Source organism: Prosopis cineraria, unplaced genomic scaffold, assembly GCF_029017545.1.
Source record: "Prosopis cineraria cultivar Desert tree isolate PC_DT_omini unplaced genomic scaffold, ASM2901754v1 PC4, whole genome shotgun sequence".
Lineage (NCBI taxonomy): Eukaryota > Viridiplantae > Streptophyta > Magnoliopsida > Fabales > Fabaceae > Prosopis > Prosopis cineraria.
This window is the reverse complement of record NW_026555335.1, coordinates 16627316-16647013: the sequence shown is the minus strand read 5'-3', so window position 1 is coordinate 16647013 and position 19698 is coordinate 16627316. Positions and strand designations below refer to the sequence as shown.

Sequence of the window (19698 nt, the reverse complement as noted above, 5' to 3'; positions counted from 1 at the left end):
CTCTATTCAAGGTATATGTTTGCCCATAACACACCATTTGCAATGCAACCACTTTACATTTTCTTGTGGAATCACATATATATCAAAATAAATATTTGCTTGTAGTGGAAACTTAGTCTACTAAATAAATCCATCAAAACCACATACCATAGCCAAGTTTCCTAGCCACAAGTCTACAAGCAAACAAAAATTCATACACAAGCCATACAATCCACACATACTAGCGTACATATACATAATCATATCCTACTAGTACTCTAATCCTAAATACATTACAATAGATTTGCTCAAAAGAAAAGGGTTGCAGTTCTTTACAATTCACAAACAACCCTTAGCTCTGCTCCTTTCCCCGTCCTCTATTGGTTCCTTCGCCTGGACCTAGAATATTGAAAAGAAAGGGATGAGACAACCACAGTCTTAATAATAGAGAAATCTACATTGATTATTACAAAGCAAGCTATAATCAAATAAGCGAATAATAAATTCAACATAGTATATAATTTAGTCATTTAAAATGCATGAATGCATGACCTAGGTGGTATGGCCTTTCATAACCAACAGAATACCCTCTGGCACTCTTTAACTCACAGGTAAACCTTATACCTACTTGTACCTCCACAGGCACAAAAAAATAATCTAAGGCATGATCTAATCCACCGAACCACCTATGCCCCTTTGACGTGAATCCTGAGCAGTCAAAGCTAACTTCCTCCCAGAGCCAACCCGACTTACTCTCCATGTGAGGGCTACCTTGGCCTAGGCACTCAACCTTACACTTCATATGTCAGATTCCTTCCCCCATTGAGAGGTGTTGAACACTCAATATACTAACCATTTTAGTGCACTGAGCCCATAATACGTAAGGCAACACTGAGTACTGGCTGTATGCCATGGAATATCAAAAGTCCAAACCTTCTCATTAGTGAACTCCCATCGAGATCATACCTTTTATTCATGTCTACCTTTCCCGAGTATTGACCACTTTAACACTCTAAGGTAGTATAACATTTATAAATCTCCCTTAAATAATTCCTTAGCCTATCTAAGGTACCTTACTTAGTTACACTTCCTTAACTGCAACTTCTATTCCTTATAATTAAAATACATGTAAACAAATCTCGTTTTCATAAAAACATTGTTGTTAAACAATTAGAAAATATATTTACACTATAATCAAAGTAGTATCCCATAACCCCTTATAAAGCACATTTAATCTTTTAAAACATGTAATGCATGATAGCTAGTAATATTTATTCAAAAATAGCTAAAATAAAGTAATAAGAAATATAAATTCTCTTGTTACCTCAACCCTTTGGTACCAAAAGGGTTCCTCTTGTACAAAATAAGGCTCGGCTTGTTCCTTAACTTTTGAACAAATTCCACCAACAATTCCTACAATATATGAGTGATCCACATCACTTATCATGTCAAATAGCATTAATGAAGACTATAACTCATACCACACAACTTGGGTCTATGAGTTATAATCCATCCCAATGGTCCATATATTAAACCAACCATTCATATAGTATCACTTAACCACCAAAACCATTTATTAGCCATCACTAGGCTAATTTTCAATTTATATAATTTTTAATCAATTAAAAACCTTCACCTAGTGTCACCAACTTTCACCATTAGCCCTTATAATGAAAATCAAACTTTAATTTAAATCTTATTGGGCTCAAATAGCAAAATTATAACTAAATCAATAGGTTTAAACCATTGAGGAGCAAAACCCAATCTCTTATGGTTTAATTTGTGCCCAAAATATTTCTTTTTATCCAATTATCCACTCAAAATATTAGATTACTATATAAAAACTCAAAACATCCTCCCTAGGCTTCAAAGAAACAAAAGCTTACAAGAATAAAACCTTTGGGATCAAATTTCAAAAATTTCCTTTTTCAAAATTAAGAAAAACAAAGAGGGACGGAAGAAGATTGAAGTAGAGAGTTTATCTATCGCGTAGCCGAGCTCGCAACGGCCGCAAAGTCTCCTAAATCCGAGTCTAACTCCCTCTCTCTCTCCTTTCTTCTTCCCTCTCTCTCTCTCTTATGCATTTCCTTTATTTTTCTTTTTAGTTTCTGCGTCCAGTTTGCCTTTAAAATGCTGAGCTAAAAGTTTGAGGAAAATTACAAGAAAGGGCCCAACATTTTTTATTATAGCACAAAAGCTCGGGTCAACTTTGATAATTTTTTCCATAGTAAAAAATCAAACAAAACCAAACTTTTGATGAGAAAAATTCAAACTCTATACCTCTATCAAATTATTTTAAATTTTAATTTAATTATAGATATTTTATTTTATTTTTTAAAATAAATTTGAGTCTTAAAATTTTTGGGATGTTACAGTAAACATCCTATCATAGTAAAAAGAAAACAATTATTGATATTTAAGATCTACTATAGTAGAAAAGAATTGAACCAATAGTAAAATAACTACTTTGGAAGAAAAGAATGAAAGCAAATTTAATATGTTAAAACCAATATGAAAACAGAATCCTAAAATCAAAAAATAAATCGTAAGATTCATTTCAAATACCTTAAAATAAGAGTAAAATAGATTTCTGCCATAGCCAAGGTGTCATATGCCACAGCACATGATGCAAAATCATGTGACATCATTTGAAGTTAAACTTTTGGCATGCACAACTTCTCAATTTGATATCCAATTGAGGTGATTTAAGCACCCATGAAAAACTCTTTTCAAGAACTTGCTAATGATTTTGGTTTCAACTCAATATGATCTTATATTGAGAATTTGAAAACTTGAGTCCATTTCTACTCTTTTCACACTTTCAAATATTAGCACGATGCCAAAAACTCCAACCACAAGCCATTAGCCACAATTGGGCTTTGAACCACACTCAATGGACATTATTTAAGCATCATGAAAAAAAAAGCCAAATGCATTAAAATAATTACATTAGCCAAAAATGACAACCCAAAAACCACAACTTAAGGGTGGAAACAATATTATTTCTAACTACAATGCCATATCATAATTAATCAACAAGCTTGAAATCATAATTTAGTACTTTAAAACATACTTGCATAAGTAATTTGTCCTTCCCAAAGTCAAATTGGCACAAACTCCCATAATGACCAAAATACACCTTAAATATCATTTCATACATGTCTACATGCAAGTGAATCATAAACTAAGTCCCAGTTGGAAAATATAAAAACTCATTACACAAGATAATTGGCTATAGGCATTACTAAATCTTAATAATCAAATAACTAAACTTAGTCACATGCAAGCAATAACATTCCAAATCACTCAAGTATGTTATAAAAATAATATATATCTATATATATCAATGCATGATCAACACATCATTCTTAATGAATCTATAGGCCAATAATACAAACAGGACTAGCCCATAATGACTAGACTGGCCCAAGCTCTTGTTACTTACACTCAGTCTCAAACAATGAATTCTCCCATTTACCGAATCTAAGGAATCTAAAGAGTGTCATATGCCTAACCCACACTAGTCCCCATAGGAAACCAATGATATAAGGTGATGCTTGATTAATGCCACTTCTTGAATAAGAATGAAAATATAATGCAATACACTAAACACTCAGGCCACTTTCAATGTCGGTACTATTATGTGGATTTATCTGTTCCCCTAGAGTGTCGTGTACATATGCTTGATTCAAGATCTATATTCAAATAAATATTTCATGTCAACATATCACATTTAAAGATCCACTTTACATTATTTTCTAAACCATAAGTTATCATATAAACATACTAATTGCAATTTTGCAATTCTCACAAATATATCAAACATGCATAGAGATAAAATTAGGTTCGAATTACCTCAACCTTTCATTTTATTAAGTTTTACTTGTAGCAACCAAACAACTTAGCTTCCTCTTAGCTCAATAGTTCCATTACAAGCTTAAACTATATTTCAACACAATTCCACCATCAATAATTAATTTCAATGAATTCTCCCCAATTAAATTACTAACCCAAAATTCTCAAAATTCATTATCTTACACAATTAATTCTATTTCTAGCATTAGTAGTTCATTTAACCCCTCATTAAAATAAATATCCCTCTTGGACTTCCATATTATCCTCATATTACCCATTCACAATTAGGGTTTGGTCCATTTAAAACCAATTTAATTAGTGAAAACCAATCCCATTTCAAATTCAAGTATAAACTATCAAGAAAATCGGGTATAAATGTAGAGGGAAGAATTTTGGAGCTTACCCAAGAGATTTCTAGCTCCAACTAGCACCAAATGGCCAAAACATTGGAGCCCTAGCACACCCCAATTGCCACCCTCATACTCTCTCATTACTTCCATTTTTTGACCATTTGAACTAATATGGTTATATAAGATTTTGAGCATTCATTGGGTGGATTGTGCCATACACTGTGGTGGATGACATAGTGATCTTCGATCAAATTTAGGCTCATATATTTGAATCTATTTGGCCCAATACAATATCTAGCCCAAATCAAAACCTATCCAAAGACCCATTAAGCCCAATAGTCATCCATTGATAATTCTCTACCACAATTAACCCTCAAATTACCAATTTACCCTTAATTTCATTAATTAATGCTAGGTTAATTTTTGGGATATTATACAACCTAGCTGTGGCAGCTTCGTTGCACCAATTTGAGTGTTGGGTGACAGGAGTGAATGATCGTGCACAAGGACCAATTCATTGTTCCTCTAATCTGTTTGCTTTAATTAATTAAGGGCATTTTGGTCATTTGTTGCTTTTATTTTACACCACTAAAGGACCTAATTTTGGAATATCTCCCAAGGACTCATGGGCAATTAAATTGGTGGTAAGGTATTTTTTAGCAACTTTCTCAATAAGCAATTTTAGTATGTCATCCATAACAATGAATGGTGCCTGAAAACACAAAAAGGGACAAACTAAGTTTTGTTTTATCACGCTTAGCCCATCACAAAATAAACAAACAAAGTAAATTACAAAGATTTTGTTTTGTTTGTACATGTGTCCTTCTATTAAAGACAATCATATTCAAAGTACAATTAGAAACTAAATATGAGTATATCTCTTAGTTAGAATTTAAATTTAAATTTATTATGTTATGAGAGATTATGCTATTTTGCTATACTCCTGCTGGTAATACAAAGAAATAGACACATTACATTCTTGGACACTAAAGGGCGCCAGTTTTTGGGCTCTAAGACAAGTCATTCATGCTCCGTAAACCATGCACTCATATATCCCATGGCCCACTTGAATGGCTCTTCACCTTCTATCTCTTCGATTTGGATTTGGAAGCCAATCTCCTTGAATACAAATATATATATATATATATATATATTAATTTTTACTTGCAAGGTTGTTAAGATGATATTGTAAATGAATTTGAAGTTAAATAAAGAATAACACAAGGTTCGTAAGATGAAATTGTATCATCTTATCGAAATGTTAAAAAATAATTTTCAATGGTTTAGTTTTCGTTTTGAAAAAGATTTGTCATTAATTAGTATTTTTGTAGTATTTTTTTATATGTCCAAAAGTTCAGTGAATACACATCTTTAACCTAATAACTTATCGAAGAATTTAAAATTTTAAAATTATTTTATCTAATTAACATATTATAAATTAAAATTTAATTTTTTTTTAAAATTACTGTTCAAAACTCTAGCTGGAAAAACTTGTCCTTACACCCTTAAAATAATTTTAAAATTGAAGTGTCCAAAAAGAATTTTAAAATTGAAGAATGAGAGTGTATGCAAACGAATGAATATAATGAACATATCAATATATAATATAAAATTTATAGAAAGTCATACTATTTATATCTGGCCAAAAAAAATGTCATACTATATATAGGTTACTTATTTAAAGCTTGTGTATTACGTGGAATAATATGTTTAGTAAACTCTGAAGAAGTGAAGTACATACAGGGTCGTAATTTTCTCTACATATTGAAGCTTCTTAATTTGTTAATATATATATATATATATATAGTAACAAATATATGTGCTATCTGATGTTGCATTTAAATTAGAGCTTGTTCTATTAGCTGGCAATGATTTATGAATTACAATTCAAAATTAGAAATTAAAATACAGACATCATTATTACTGAGGAAAACACACCTGCTTTTATGCTTGACTCGTTCTTTGTCTATATATAGCAAATTCTTTGTCTGTACATAGACTATAAACAATAATCATTGGACCCCAAAATGACTTGTTTTTTACACTAACCGTTATTAATTAATTCCCCAATTATTTTGTGTTATTTAATTATCTGTACAGTGACTGTATATATGGGTTTAGTATTTACAGAAAGGCGTAGCTACATGCTTTTTAACTTAAGTACTAGGTTGTGTTATGTGTAGTATAGTACAGGCTTGCATGTAACTTTTATAACTATGTTAGCCTTTTTGGTAGGATCAAGACTCAAGACCGCAATTCATGACTGAAGCATTTAATTAACAACTATTATTAATTTATTATAATAATGATCATCATCGTCTAGTACAGTCTTACTAACTTTTTCCCCCAAAAAAAGAGAAACAAAAATAAAAAAGAAGAGGGGCATTAGAAAATTGTACAGACCATAACTGGGAATTGGGAATCACGTGAAGCTTTTAAGACAAAACCCCCGACCAAGTGATTAGTTAATTAAACCCAAAAACTTCAATTTCGAGAGAGAACCATTGAAGAGAGAGAAAGAACTTTGAATAATTCAGTCAAAATATCATAATTTTGAAGGGGTTAAAAAAAAGGAAAAAAAATTATAGGTAGTAGCAGTAGTAGGGTTTTCTTCTGGCTTTTCTCTTTCGTTCTTTTTCTTCTTTTTTTTTTTTTTTTCTTTGGAGGTTTCTGGATGATGGATTATCTAACAGAGAGGAGATCTATGGGGGACGCCTTTTCTTCTACTGAAGCTTGTAGCCATGTCTTCGTCTGAAACCTTATTATTAGCCGCCATGAGCCTCGCACACACGTTCCAGCCACTTCTCTTCTTCCTCACGATCTCAGTGCAGGCCATGGCGCTCACGGCGTTGTTGTTGTCTGAACCAGACGACGCGGACGTGCACGAGCTCATCATCGGCTCATCGCCGTCCACGATGCTCGAACGCGCAGTCTCGTTCGTCATCATGTCCTCGTCCCCTCCCATCCAAGACAATTCTTGTGGCATCAGAAAATCTGGACTCAGCTGTAACGAGTTACACGTCCTCAAGTATGGTGACAGATCCTTGTAATGTTTCAGCACAAAATCCACCTGTACATACATACATGCATACATATAGATATAGATATATATATAATCAATATCAATTTTTACACACACACACACACACACACTTGTAGTGTCTCACTTTTAAGTTAAACAAGCTGAATTCCGCTAGGTTTGAATTGTTCGTTTCATCAAAGATATTATGCGCTATATATACCCAGAATTCAGAATTGTGCTAAAAGACATAACAGGATCATTAATGGGGCTTGACGACAAACCTTAGTTTTCGAAAAATTAGTGTTTAAGAAGGGTTTGATTATACAGATATGTATATAACAGACAAATTATATAGATTTGAAGTATAATCTGACTTGAAGTGTGATGTCTTTGAAGTATTAGACCTAGCCCCAAAGTACTGTTATCAATTAATTAACTGAAAAACCCAAACTGGAATTCATAATTTGGGTTATTGAATGAGAGAATTGTGTAAAAATTTGTACCTTACAACCCAGAGAACAATGAATGAAAGGTTCTTGGAGGCTTCTATCACAGGAAGTGCAGTAATTTCCTGAGCCCTTGAATTGCCTGTTTTGAGGTCTTTTCTTGATGAACACCACCTTAGCACTATTGATGGTGTAGGCCTATATATAGAGAGACAGACAGACAGACAGACACACACACACACACACAAAATCCACATCAGATTATTACAGATGAAATTACAGAAGGTGAAGTTATAATTGAATTATAGGTATATAGAGAAGAAGATAAACCTGAACATTGGAGCAATCAATGAGTTTCTGAAGATCTTCCAATCTGACAACGTCATGATAAACATAACGACGAACTTGAAGAAGCCTGTGAAAGCGATGAGAAGGCAAACAGTGAGGGCAAATGCTGGTGCAGCAATCCAAACAGCAAATGTTCTTCTCATTCTTCTTTGAGTTTTCATGATATGAACATCCCACAAAGAACTTCTGTGTATAGAGAGCTTCCAACCAAGCTGGCTTCTGATATCCCTAAACACATCATCATCATCATCATCATCAGCAAAACACAGAACCATTAACTTAATCTGATAAGATAGAATCTGCAGCTAGCAGAGAGATCAGAAGAAGAAGAAAGAGAGGGCAATAATTCAAACCATGATCGTGCAGTGGAATAAAGCTTCTTCTTGAGGATGAATGAATCAACAACACGGTGCAGAAAGAAAGCAAGAGAGAGTATTTATGGAGGTTCACAAGAGAAGGAAGATATATATTTATTCCTTGAATCGGTAGACAACAATTTGTCTGTAATATTACGAGAGAGAGAGAGAGAGAGAGAGAGAGAGAGAGAGCAATAAAGAAAGAGAAAGTAAGATAGTAGAGGAGGAACGTGGGCGCTGTTCCCGTGTTTCCCATTCTATAAGGCCTCACAATCACAGTACTCTTAAACTATTCTCTGCTCATCTTCTTGGCTTGAGAGCTTTACATTGCTAATAAACTAAACTAATCCCTCCTTGGACAAGCTGCGCTCAATATTTTAATTTTTTAAATTAAAATACAATGACTTCTGCTTTATTTTATGAAAATTACATAAACCTTCCCTATATTTTTGAAGACATACACTTTAATTCAATTCTTAATTAGGAATATTTCGTTAAAGATTCTAAAATAATTAATTTTTTTATTTCTGATTATGTTGAAATTTTTACAATTACTAATTTAATTTTTCCTTATAATCGAAATTGTATTTTAAAAATATTTTTAAAAATCAATAAAATTTAAATAAAATGAAAATAAATTATATTGACTAATTCATCTCTTACTGTATTAAATCCTTATTTCATTTCATTTTCGTTACAAGTATGTTTGAAATATTGGTTTTTAACCAATAATATATTTAATTTTTTTAAAAAATAACATTTTCAGGTAAAAAATGTAATATGAATATATAAAAAAGTAAAAGCATATATGCATTATTTTTTTTTTACCTTTAATTATTTTTAGATAACATTATGTTTAAAGAAGGGTATGGTGGATGAACATGGATAAAATTTTAAAAGTGGAATGAAGGTTTGTATTTTGTGACTATTGATCCTATGCATGGGAGGTTCGCATATGTTTTAAAAATATAAGGGAGATATCTATGATTGAGGTAAAATAGAAGAGAGATCTTGTATTTTACTCTTTACACACACACACACATATTAGAATCGCCTCCCCACTTGATTTTGGTCTTTGAATTGCAAAGCCACAGATATTTCTTTATTTTACTTGTACGGCTTCTTCCATTTTTCTATTCTTATTGGTAATAAGAAAAATTTAAGCTTCCTTGGCTTGGGTGCTTTTCTGAATTCTGATACTGCTGATGCTGATGAAGCTAATTAACGAAGGAATAAATTTGTGTATAAAAGTTTAATTTGTGATAATGGACTTTGTATGTTATATGGTGTAAGTGGAATCAAATCATCTGTATGGCTTTTTCTTATTATTTGAAGAAGTCGGCTTGAATTATTATTTCTAAGCTGAATTTTAAAAAATAATTAAATTGAAAAGTGAGATCAGAAAGAAAAGGTTATGAGGCAGTTTGGGTGAGAAAGCACAACACAATTTTAGTCACTTCCTTTAGTTTATATATATATATATATGATGCGTTTCTGAAGATATCTGAAAATCTCAGTTTGTGCTGTTAATAATAAGAATAATATAAATGTGAGACTTCAAAGCGAAGTAATTAAACATCAAGAGCATAATATATACATATAGAGAGAGAGAGAGAGAGAGAGAGAGAGAGAGAGGTGTAAAGCACTGGGAAAAAAAATTACCCACTTGGCCAGAACATAGCTAGCTAGAAGTTACAATGATTATTCCAGTTTCACATTTTGACTGTCATGCATGAAGTTAAAATTTTCAAATTAGGATATTTAAACCCCAAAGGGTCGGTCTGTTGGAATTTTAAAATGTAATAATTATATAAAAATTATATTCATATGAAAGGAGAATGAGCGAAAACGGATGTACTTTTTTTTATTATTTACAGATGTTTTCCTATTAAAAATAATCATATCTAAGACATGATAGGATATTATATAAAAATAAAATATTTTAATTGTTGCATACTATTCATTAAAGTGATTGTTATTTTTTTCCTTTCCTAATAATAAATATTTTAAAAAAATAATATTTCTATGTGTGGGGGATTAAATTCGAATATTTGTTTTTTCTCTTTCAATTTTAAATTATAATATTACCATTTTGCAGTCCTGGTTTTAGGCGTTGATTGAAATGCTACTATTTTGTGAGATTATTTTGATATTGCTCTTACAAAAAATTATACTCCCTCTGTTTAAAAATATGAGACATTTTTAATCAAATCTTGACTCTCAATAAAATAGTTACTTATATTTAAACTAACATTATTTTTTATATTTATCTTTATTTAATAAAGTATTTCATCTTAAAAAAAATAAAGTTTCAATAGATGGCACTTAAAAAAAAGATAATGATTACTTTTAAAAGACTCAAATGACTTACATTTTTTAACATTTAATCCCTCAAAAAATACTTTACATATTTTAAGAATATTGACTTACTAAAATTTCACTAGTAATATTGGATCTCAAGTGACTATATAAAAGAAAAGGATCACTTTTTTTTTTAAAAAAGGTAATGATTACTTTTAAAAACTCAAAATGACTTACATTTTTTAACATTTAATCCCTCAAAAAATGCTTTACATATTTTAACAATATTGACTTACTAAAATTTCACTAGTAATATTGGATCTCAAGTAACTATATAAAAGAAAATGATATATTGCTCTCTCTCACAAATTAGTGTTAAAATTCTCATCACAACTTTATTTTAAAATATATCAAATTGAAGTTTTTCTATTGATCAACATCAAAAGCTTCTCTCCTATTAATAAATTATTTAAATTTTTCTTTATAATTATATTTCTCTAGTTTGTAAAAAAAAAGAGTGAATTCACTGGGTTTCTTCAAGATGGAAAGTATTTATATTTATATATTTTACAGTTGTTTGAAAAATCTCAATTCCTAGAAATTAATATATAACATTGATATATATGCCTAACTCAAACCTAACTAAAAAAAATGCACAAACAGAATTAATTGCATTATTTAGTTTCATTGGTGTAGATAAAATAAACAGGTTAGATGTTTAGCTTAAATTGTTATTTTATGAATCTCCTAATCTGGAAAGACATAGATGAACTTTAATTCCTTAGTTCATTTGATTGCTAATCCTGAAATAAATGAAATTAAACCAATGAAAAAACAGTGTTTCAGTGCACGAAGACAATTGGCTAGGTCTTCCTCTACAGTAAGCCTCATCATAAAGCTCGACAAACCTAAGGGATGGAAAAAGCAGCTCGACTGTGAGAATGACATTAATTCACCTAGACTTGTTTCAGCAACACACTAGAATATAATGCTGAGAATGTTCTTCCAACTTGAAACATAAATTCAAATCCATGTTTTAACACTAGCCGGTTCGGTCTAATCGAGTAGAAGGGACTCAATTCTCTTTAAACAACGTCAATAGTTCAAAAATTATAGAGAAAAAAAATTAAAAGAGCTATTACTATACTAAATTGAATGGCCTAGTAATATAACTCGAATTAGACTCGATAATACTGATTATCAGATAGTCGTATGAAAATTAAACATACATGCTTGGTTATATTGTGACATAATTATGGGAAATATCGAAGGGGACCAACCTGATCAGTTTGATTGTTACGTTTTTTTTTTTTTTTTTTGTCATATTAGAATTCTGTGGGGGGACCCCCAGAAAAAGATCGATGATCTTCAGCTAATATCATTTTCCCCCTTTTAAAATGTGTATGTACGCTATTTCACTAACAATTCTCTTTTTGATGTTGGGAAGGGTCATGGAAAGTGACACATAAAATTGGTATAAATGTTGACTCTATAGCTAGCAAGATATGTAGTTTTTATTAATAAAATTTTGTTTGGTTACTCATAGAAAAAGGAAGGAATAGGGTTCTTATTTTAGTGATATTGATATCTTTGGATACTATTTAGTAGTATATATGAAATTAATATGCACATAAGATCTTAATTAGGATCGATTTGCAAGTGTTATGAGATATATTTGCTCAAAATAAAAATACAAACGAACAAAATAAAAGATATCTAAGTCACATCAGATATGTACAAGTCCCACAAGTGATGGTTTCTGTGAACATTTTAAAGGGTGCAAGATGCCAATTTGGACTGCTCATATTAATCATTGTTATTTGCTTATTGTAAATGCTGAAATTTTTCTTTTTAAACAAGGGCAAAGATTGAAAGTGAAAAATATCCCATCTGTCCTGATAACCGATTATACAGCTTAACATTTCATCCTATTATCTAATATATATTATTTAAATTTTATTGGAAACTTATTTATAACTAAATCATAAAAATTGTGACTCATTTTATATTTCATGCAAAGTATAGGGCCTTGTATACTAGTTATATAATATGCGATACACAATAATTTTACAAATTTAAAATGTATTTATACAGTACCTGAAAAAATAAGTGATATAAGCAAAAATAAATCCTGAATAAACATTTTAAATATAAAATAAAAATGTTCATAACAAACTAAAATTAATATAAAACAAAATAAACGTATAATTTTTAAAGAATATGTTCCTTCCCTTCCCCTCCCCTTTACTTCCATATTAATATTGGATTACATTTGGATAGTTTAGATTCAGTATTTCATTTATATATAAGAAGTCAGAGAAAAGTAGAGAGAGTATGATCAATAGAGATATATATATATATAATGTGCACATCTTATAATTATATCCATTTTCTTCCTTGTTTCCCCATAACTCTTAAAACGTTGCCTTTTACATCGACAAAAATACATTCAATTTTTAAGAAATCGAAGGATCGATGTAGACTGAGATGGAAGAACTTTTATTCCTTCTAATTAAATGATTGGAATTAATGAAATAATTGATAGTGAAAGGTACAATTATTCACACACATATCCTTACAGATCAAACATGTGGTTGGTGGTATAATGCAGTGCATATGGCAGCATCAAGTGAAAACAGAGAGAGGATGAAATTAAAGAAGACACACAGGAGAAGATCCCTTGTTTCTGGGGGGAATCAAACATTTTTATGGGAGACATTAATTCAACCAATCCACTAATTAAGCCAATCACTCACTCACTATCTCACCCTTATCTTTTTTTAATAATAATCTTAATTGTGACAAAACACTCACACACACACACACATTGTTTGACAGACGGGCACAACTCATTAAGCACTAGCCATCCAAACGTTTTAATTAAGGAGAGGGCTTGATTTATTGCTAATTTTGAGGAACTTGCCTTCTTTACCTTGTGACTCTACCCTCACTCCAAGAGTTTTTCTTCTCTTTTCTTGGGCTTTGAACTACCATATCAAGTCACTATTCATCTTGTGTTTCTTTCCCTTTTATCCTTGTCTTGTTCTCTTATTTCTTTTTACATACTTCTTTGATCTTATTTATAGGGTAGAAATAAATGATTAATGTTGGTCTTATTTATAATGCATTTCACTCTTTTTTAGGTTCATTTATATCTTTTTATTATTGTTAAATACTAAAAAAATTATTAAAAACAATTTCTTTTGTCCTTATTAGGGGTAGAGATGAAAACTCATTAAATTTTAAAACAAAGTTAAGTATGTTTAAAGTTTTTTAAGTTATGGTAAAACTTGTTGTAAATGATTTATAAATGAAATCAAATGAAGTACACACACACTCGCCATATTTATAAGGCTGAAAGAAAATAATTTTGTTGATTCTATTTATAAGTCACATCATTATTTTTTTACAAATTTTTCTCTTCTAACATCAATTAAATATTGGTGAGAAAAATTATGTTACTAAAAGTATATATATATTAATAGGGATAAGATTATAAATTATTAAACTTTTAAATAAAGTTAATGAGTTTTAAAACTTTCTTGGTTTTGATGATATATGTTAAAGCTCACTTATAATAATACTCCCTTAGTCCTAATTTATAAGATACTTTTAAATAAATTACATATATCAATAAGACTAATTAAATACACTTTAATTTAGAACATAATTTTTTTCAAAACAAAATATAAATTTTTAAAAACACCCTTGATTTAATAACCTTAAAGAGAGATAATATAATGAGGAGAAAAAGGATAACATTGGAAAAGTATATTAATGAAAACTTTATTTTTACAAATTATCATATATTTTAGAACATTAAATCACCTCCAAAATTGTCTTGTAAATTGGGAAGTAGAGCAAGAGAAGTACAATCATTTGCTATATAGGTAATATTGTTAAGGAGTTGGATTTGATCAACATTGTCAGGCTTTATTAAGCATCTCTCTAGCTCCCAACGTAACCCTTTAAAAAAAAAAAATTTACAGGGTTCAAACCCTTGACCTTGTTTAAAGAGATTAGAATTGTTTTTCCACTCCACTCCACTAACATGATTCAAAAGGACAAAAGGAATTATTTTTAATATTTTTTTCTACATTTAATAAGGACATATATAAAGTAAAGATGAACATAAAAGATTGTAGAGTATCTTATAAATAGGATCAATTAATCTTCTCCTTTTGCTCTATAAGTAGAACCAGAGGAGTACATCTCCGAACTAAATCCTTTGTATACAAATTGTATATTGATGCCTCTCCATGAATTGAGTATCAAGAGCAGTGTCTGTGGGAAATCATATGGATATATGTGTGTGTCCCTCCCAAATAATTTGACCATCCCTTCTGTAATCGCATAGAAGATTCAAATCCGTTATTGTTTTAAGGAAGCATGTTATATCATTCTAATTAATTCTCTCAATTAGTCAATTTAAGAAGACATGATGATTATCTTGAGTAAATCTTATGACTATTCATTCGATTTGGGTGAGCAATAATTAATTATATTTAAATAAAAAAGTTTTAAATTGTTTCAAATTGACTAAACATAGCTAATGTTTGCTAAAAATTAAACTACATACTTCCTCGCTTAAAGTTGATCGAGTTCTATCCCAAAAAACAAAAAAAAAAAAAAAGAGAGCAAATTTAATTTAATTTCAACAAAAAATCAAATAACATGTAAATTAAACTTAAACGCTTAACCCAATCCTACTCAAGCATATAAGAAATGACAACAAAAACTTAACTCTTCTTAATTATCAAATGAACTGATGATTCATACATACATACATAGATGAATTCTTTGATCTTGGGTAATGGCTTTAATTTGTCAATAATCCATCTTCACGTGAGATCGTAAACAATGGCGTGATAGCTGACAGTTAAATACAGTGTCACTTTTGACAAAGGAAGAAGAAGAAGCTTTTTTTTCAAAAATAATAATCGAACAATTAATTAAGAAATATTATAAACACACAGTTTTGATTGATATCTATAATTAAATTTAACCTAGTTTAATCTAATTTAACTTTCTCTAGAAAGTTCAACTCTGCGTAGGATAGTCATAACCTTTCCAGTTTGGTAGAAGAACACCTTTTGAGACTTTTATTAAAGGCCTCTTTGTTTATAACTTAACCCAAAACAAAAAGTGATTTTGATTAAGTTTATAGAGTTTATTGGAAATTTTTTTAATTAGATTATTTTGATAATCTAATTAAAATGACTTATTAAAATAAATAGGTTAAAGAATAATTTTACCCTTAAATTATAGTTTCATGATTGTTTGAAACCCTAAACTCATTTTTGAAATAATATTACATTTCAACTTTTAAAAAACAGTGCAATATTACCCTAGTGTTAATAAAAGTTAATTTTGATAATTAGTTGACTAGAAAATTACAAAAAAGTGACATCAAAAAATTTAGAAAATTACAAATAAGTACTGCATAAATAATTTATACCAATTAAGTTCTCTAAATTTCAAATAAATACCAAGAGATAAATATTATTTTTTTACATATAAAAAAAACTAAAATTCAATTTTAACCAAGTATTCTGGCCTGTTATTGGGTGATTATTAAATTACCATTATTCTTTTATTTTTTTGCCAGAAATTAGATTACCAGTATTCACACCAACATAGGTGAGTAATTAAAAATCATATTCTTGTTTTAATAATACCTTATTAAAATAATAATATTTTATATTTAATAGTTTAAATATTATAATTGTTATTTATAAATATTCCTCTGAAATTTATATTGACTCTTGAAATTTATTTGTAATTTAAAAAACTTAATTGATATTAATTTTTATAGGGTTCTTATTTTTAATTTTTAAATCTTCTTTTGTAATTATATATGTTCTTTTTTGTAATTTTTTAGTTAATTAATGATCAAAATTAACATAGCGTTTATAAAAGTTAAAGAGAAATATTATATCAAAAATGAGTCTAGGGTCCCAAATATTCATGGACCAATAATTTAGAGGTAAAATCACCCTTTAACCAAAATAAATTGAAAGCAGATATTCTTCCAACAACCTTTCAGATTTAACTTAAATTCCAACAAATTTCTCATGTAACTTGATTGAATCAATATTAATTACTTATTTTTGCTAGCCCGTCCTTTTCTGGGGAAATTGGGTCATCTGGTCGCAGGATTCTCATGTATAGCATTTTTGGTAGCAGGGTTCTGGTGTCTTTGATTATTTATCTAATTAAGGATCAAGGGAAAAATTATCTCGTTGCATCCCTTTAGTTATTCTATGTGATTTCTATTAACAAATGCTTTCGAAAAAAAATGAATCACTTCTACCAGCTCACTTGGTATTAAGTACAAGTGAGTAGAGTGGTGCCCAGAAATTGTAAACAAGTTCTGGAGCGAAATTGTTCAAAAAATAAGTTTGAGATACCAGGCTCCTCTAATAAAAAAATTTCAGGTTATTTTTACCTTTTAAAGACCAGAGATAATTGATTGCCAAAATAATCTCCACATAACGACCACTAGATTTTTTAAGCCATTAATTAATTGATTGTGAATTTGATTCTTTGTCGCAGGAATTGTAGCATACATGTGGAAGCAAAAAAAAAAAAAAAAAACCTCTAATATAAAGCACTTATAGGAAAAATGACTAACTGAACTGACATGAAAAATAAATATTTTTATTGAACTAAAGTAAACGTTCATGTTAATAAATATTGGTCAAGTGGTAAGAAGCTAACACATAACTTACAAGATTGTTGGTTTAAATCTCCCACTATGAATGTGATGAATTTGTTGAAAGTAACTTAATAGTACATCTACTTATATGAGCTCTTCACTTTGAACCTGAAACCGTATTCTAGCTGGCCCTAATGAGCCCTCGAATCTAACGTACCGAAATGTATTTTCATTTAAAATAAAAAAAAAAACCCATGGCTCCAATGTTCTAAAGTTATCTTGATTAATTTAAAAAGCAAATCCTTCTCAATTTTACAAAAATACTTTGGATTCATGACTTTTTTTCTTGATACATTATCTTATATTCGGTGTACTATTAAGCCAGATTCAAATATTGCTAGATTTGAATAGAAGTAACTCTCTCAAAGATGTATTTGGCATTCACATAGTTTTCAACCTACTAAGCTTTCATACATAAGTGGCTATAACTTCTTTTACTAGAACTAATACTTGTTGGTATTTTGGATTCATAACATTCCGAATTGTGATTTATGAATGATAATTTTAGAAACACCTGGTAAATTATAATTAACTTTATGAAACAAGTAATGATTTCCGTTCTTCAAAGAAAACTTTCATTTTAAGAATCCTCTTCAGTATTATAAAGCAATCATTTTCTTTAGAAAAAGCTATCTAGATACATTATCCTCATAAGTTATAACGGAAAATCTATAATTTTTGGGAATTTGAATTCTCTCGGTTTCAATAAAATAACTAAATTTTAACAACAAAAAATGAATTATTTTCTTAAAAGGGGTTCTCTTCAATTAACTTCATCAATTTTTTATTACAAAATTATATATATATATATATATATAATTTCAGATGACACTGATCCCAAATTGTAAATTTTATGCAAATGAACAAGGATATCTATAGTTTCTTCAATATCAACGAGCACACAATTCGACTAGTAAGATGTTGTATTACTTTAACTAGTAGTCTTATGTTAAAGTGCTTGTTATGCAGCTGTTTTAAATATTTGTTGGGAAACTTTTGCCTCTAATGTGGTTCTACTCGGTTTAGCCTATGAATAATGAATAATTACATAAAAAAAATCTTTAGTATCTTGTGTTAGTAAATTTGATTTTTCTAGATCAATTGAACACAGCATGACTCATGCTCATGACCATTATTTTTTATTTAAAAGTTCGTAAAAGAAAAAAAAAATCTCACCGTACGTAAACATGTTGCGGGTTCAGCACCGACCAACGGTATTAGGTCAGTGCATGTGTAAGCTTCATCTCTTATTCTTATCATCGCATTATTACAATCGAAAACAGCTATAAAAAAAAAGAGATTAAAAATATAAAAAAGAGAACAAACACAAAAAGAAATTGTCACCCTCACGTGCCATGAAAAGCAGAATGGTATCATACTAACCAAGGAACTCACGTGCAAGGAATCCTATGCCATTTTCAAATGCCATTATCTTTCTCTCTTTCTCATTGTTAAATCATAGCTATGGTGTTTCTGTTGTCCACAAACCATATTTTTAGTGTCTCATAATACACACACACACCACACACACCAACTAATTGGAAGATTATTTATTCCCCAATTTAATTATCCTTCATTTAACACTACTCGTTGGTAAAAAAAGAAAAAAACTTGGTATATTAGAAATTAAATTTGATCATGCATGATCGGTTAGTTACTTCTAATAATCATATCTTTAGAGAAAGTGATGAAAATATTGATTGGCTTGCTTATCAAGAAACATTTGGATATCCAAAATAGAAACAAAAGAAAAAGAAGAGAAGAAGAAGAAGAAAGAAGAAGAAGAAGAAGAAGGCATTCTTCCTTTCTAGTATGAAATGTTTTCTTAGTTTTTCCTTTCTTTGATGGTGTGTTTGGATTAATGAGGATTTAAATTTGACCACATCTTTCATTTGGATATCTAAAATATAGATTTAGATTTGGTTAATTTTAAATTATAATTATTTTATAATTTCAAATTCCTTCTATACCTTAGTCATTTAAAATTTTAATCACTTTATATGTCTTGTTCTCTTTGCATTTTCATTTATACTTATATGACTTTTATATCTTTTCTCATCTCTTGCTGATTAAAAATTAAAAATAAATTCATCATTTTTAATTTTTATTTTTGTTTTGAATATCAGTTCATCTCTTTTTTCATTTGAAATTTATTAAACTACTCAAACAAATAATTTTATATATATATGGATTTCAAATGTGAGAAATTTAAAATTTAAAATCTAAATCCATCAATCAAAACACTACCTAAAGGAAATGTAAGGAAAAATGATGGTGAAAAATATCTTTTTCTCGCCTAATTTTCTCTCCTTTTTTTTTTCTT

General features: G+C 29.5%; 1 protein-coding gene across 2 annotated transcripts; it reads right to left on the bottom strand.

The window, feature by feature from the left end:
• Positions 1-6455: 6455 nt before the first annotated feature.
• Positions 6456-8524, bottom strand: LOC129310121 (protein RGF1 INDUCIBLE TRANSCRIPTION FACTOR 1). 2 transcript variants are annotated; one of them, XM_054951980.1, is made up of 4 exons: positions 8354-8524; positions 7983-8219; positions 7710-7850; positions 6456-7254 (listed from the first exon to the last, which is right to left on the bottom strand). In XM_054951980.1, the coding sequence occupies exons 1-4, from the start codon at positions 8354-8356 to the stop codon at positions 6871-6873; spliced, it is 765 nt and encodes a 254-aa protein (XP_054807955.1). In that variant the 5' UTR covers positions 8357-8524; the 3' UTR covers positions 6456-6870. The 2 variants fall into 2 exon arrangements, with proteins under 2 accessions (XP_054807955.1, XP_054807954.1); XM_054951979.1 differs by having other exon boundaries at positions 7983-8228; positions 8354-8522.
• Between the last annotated feature and the right edge of the window lie 11174 nt (positions 8525-19698).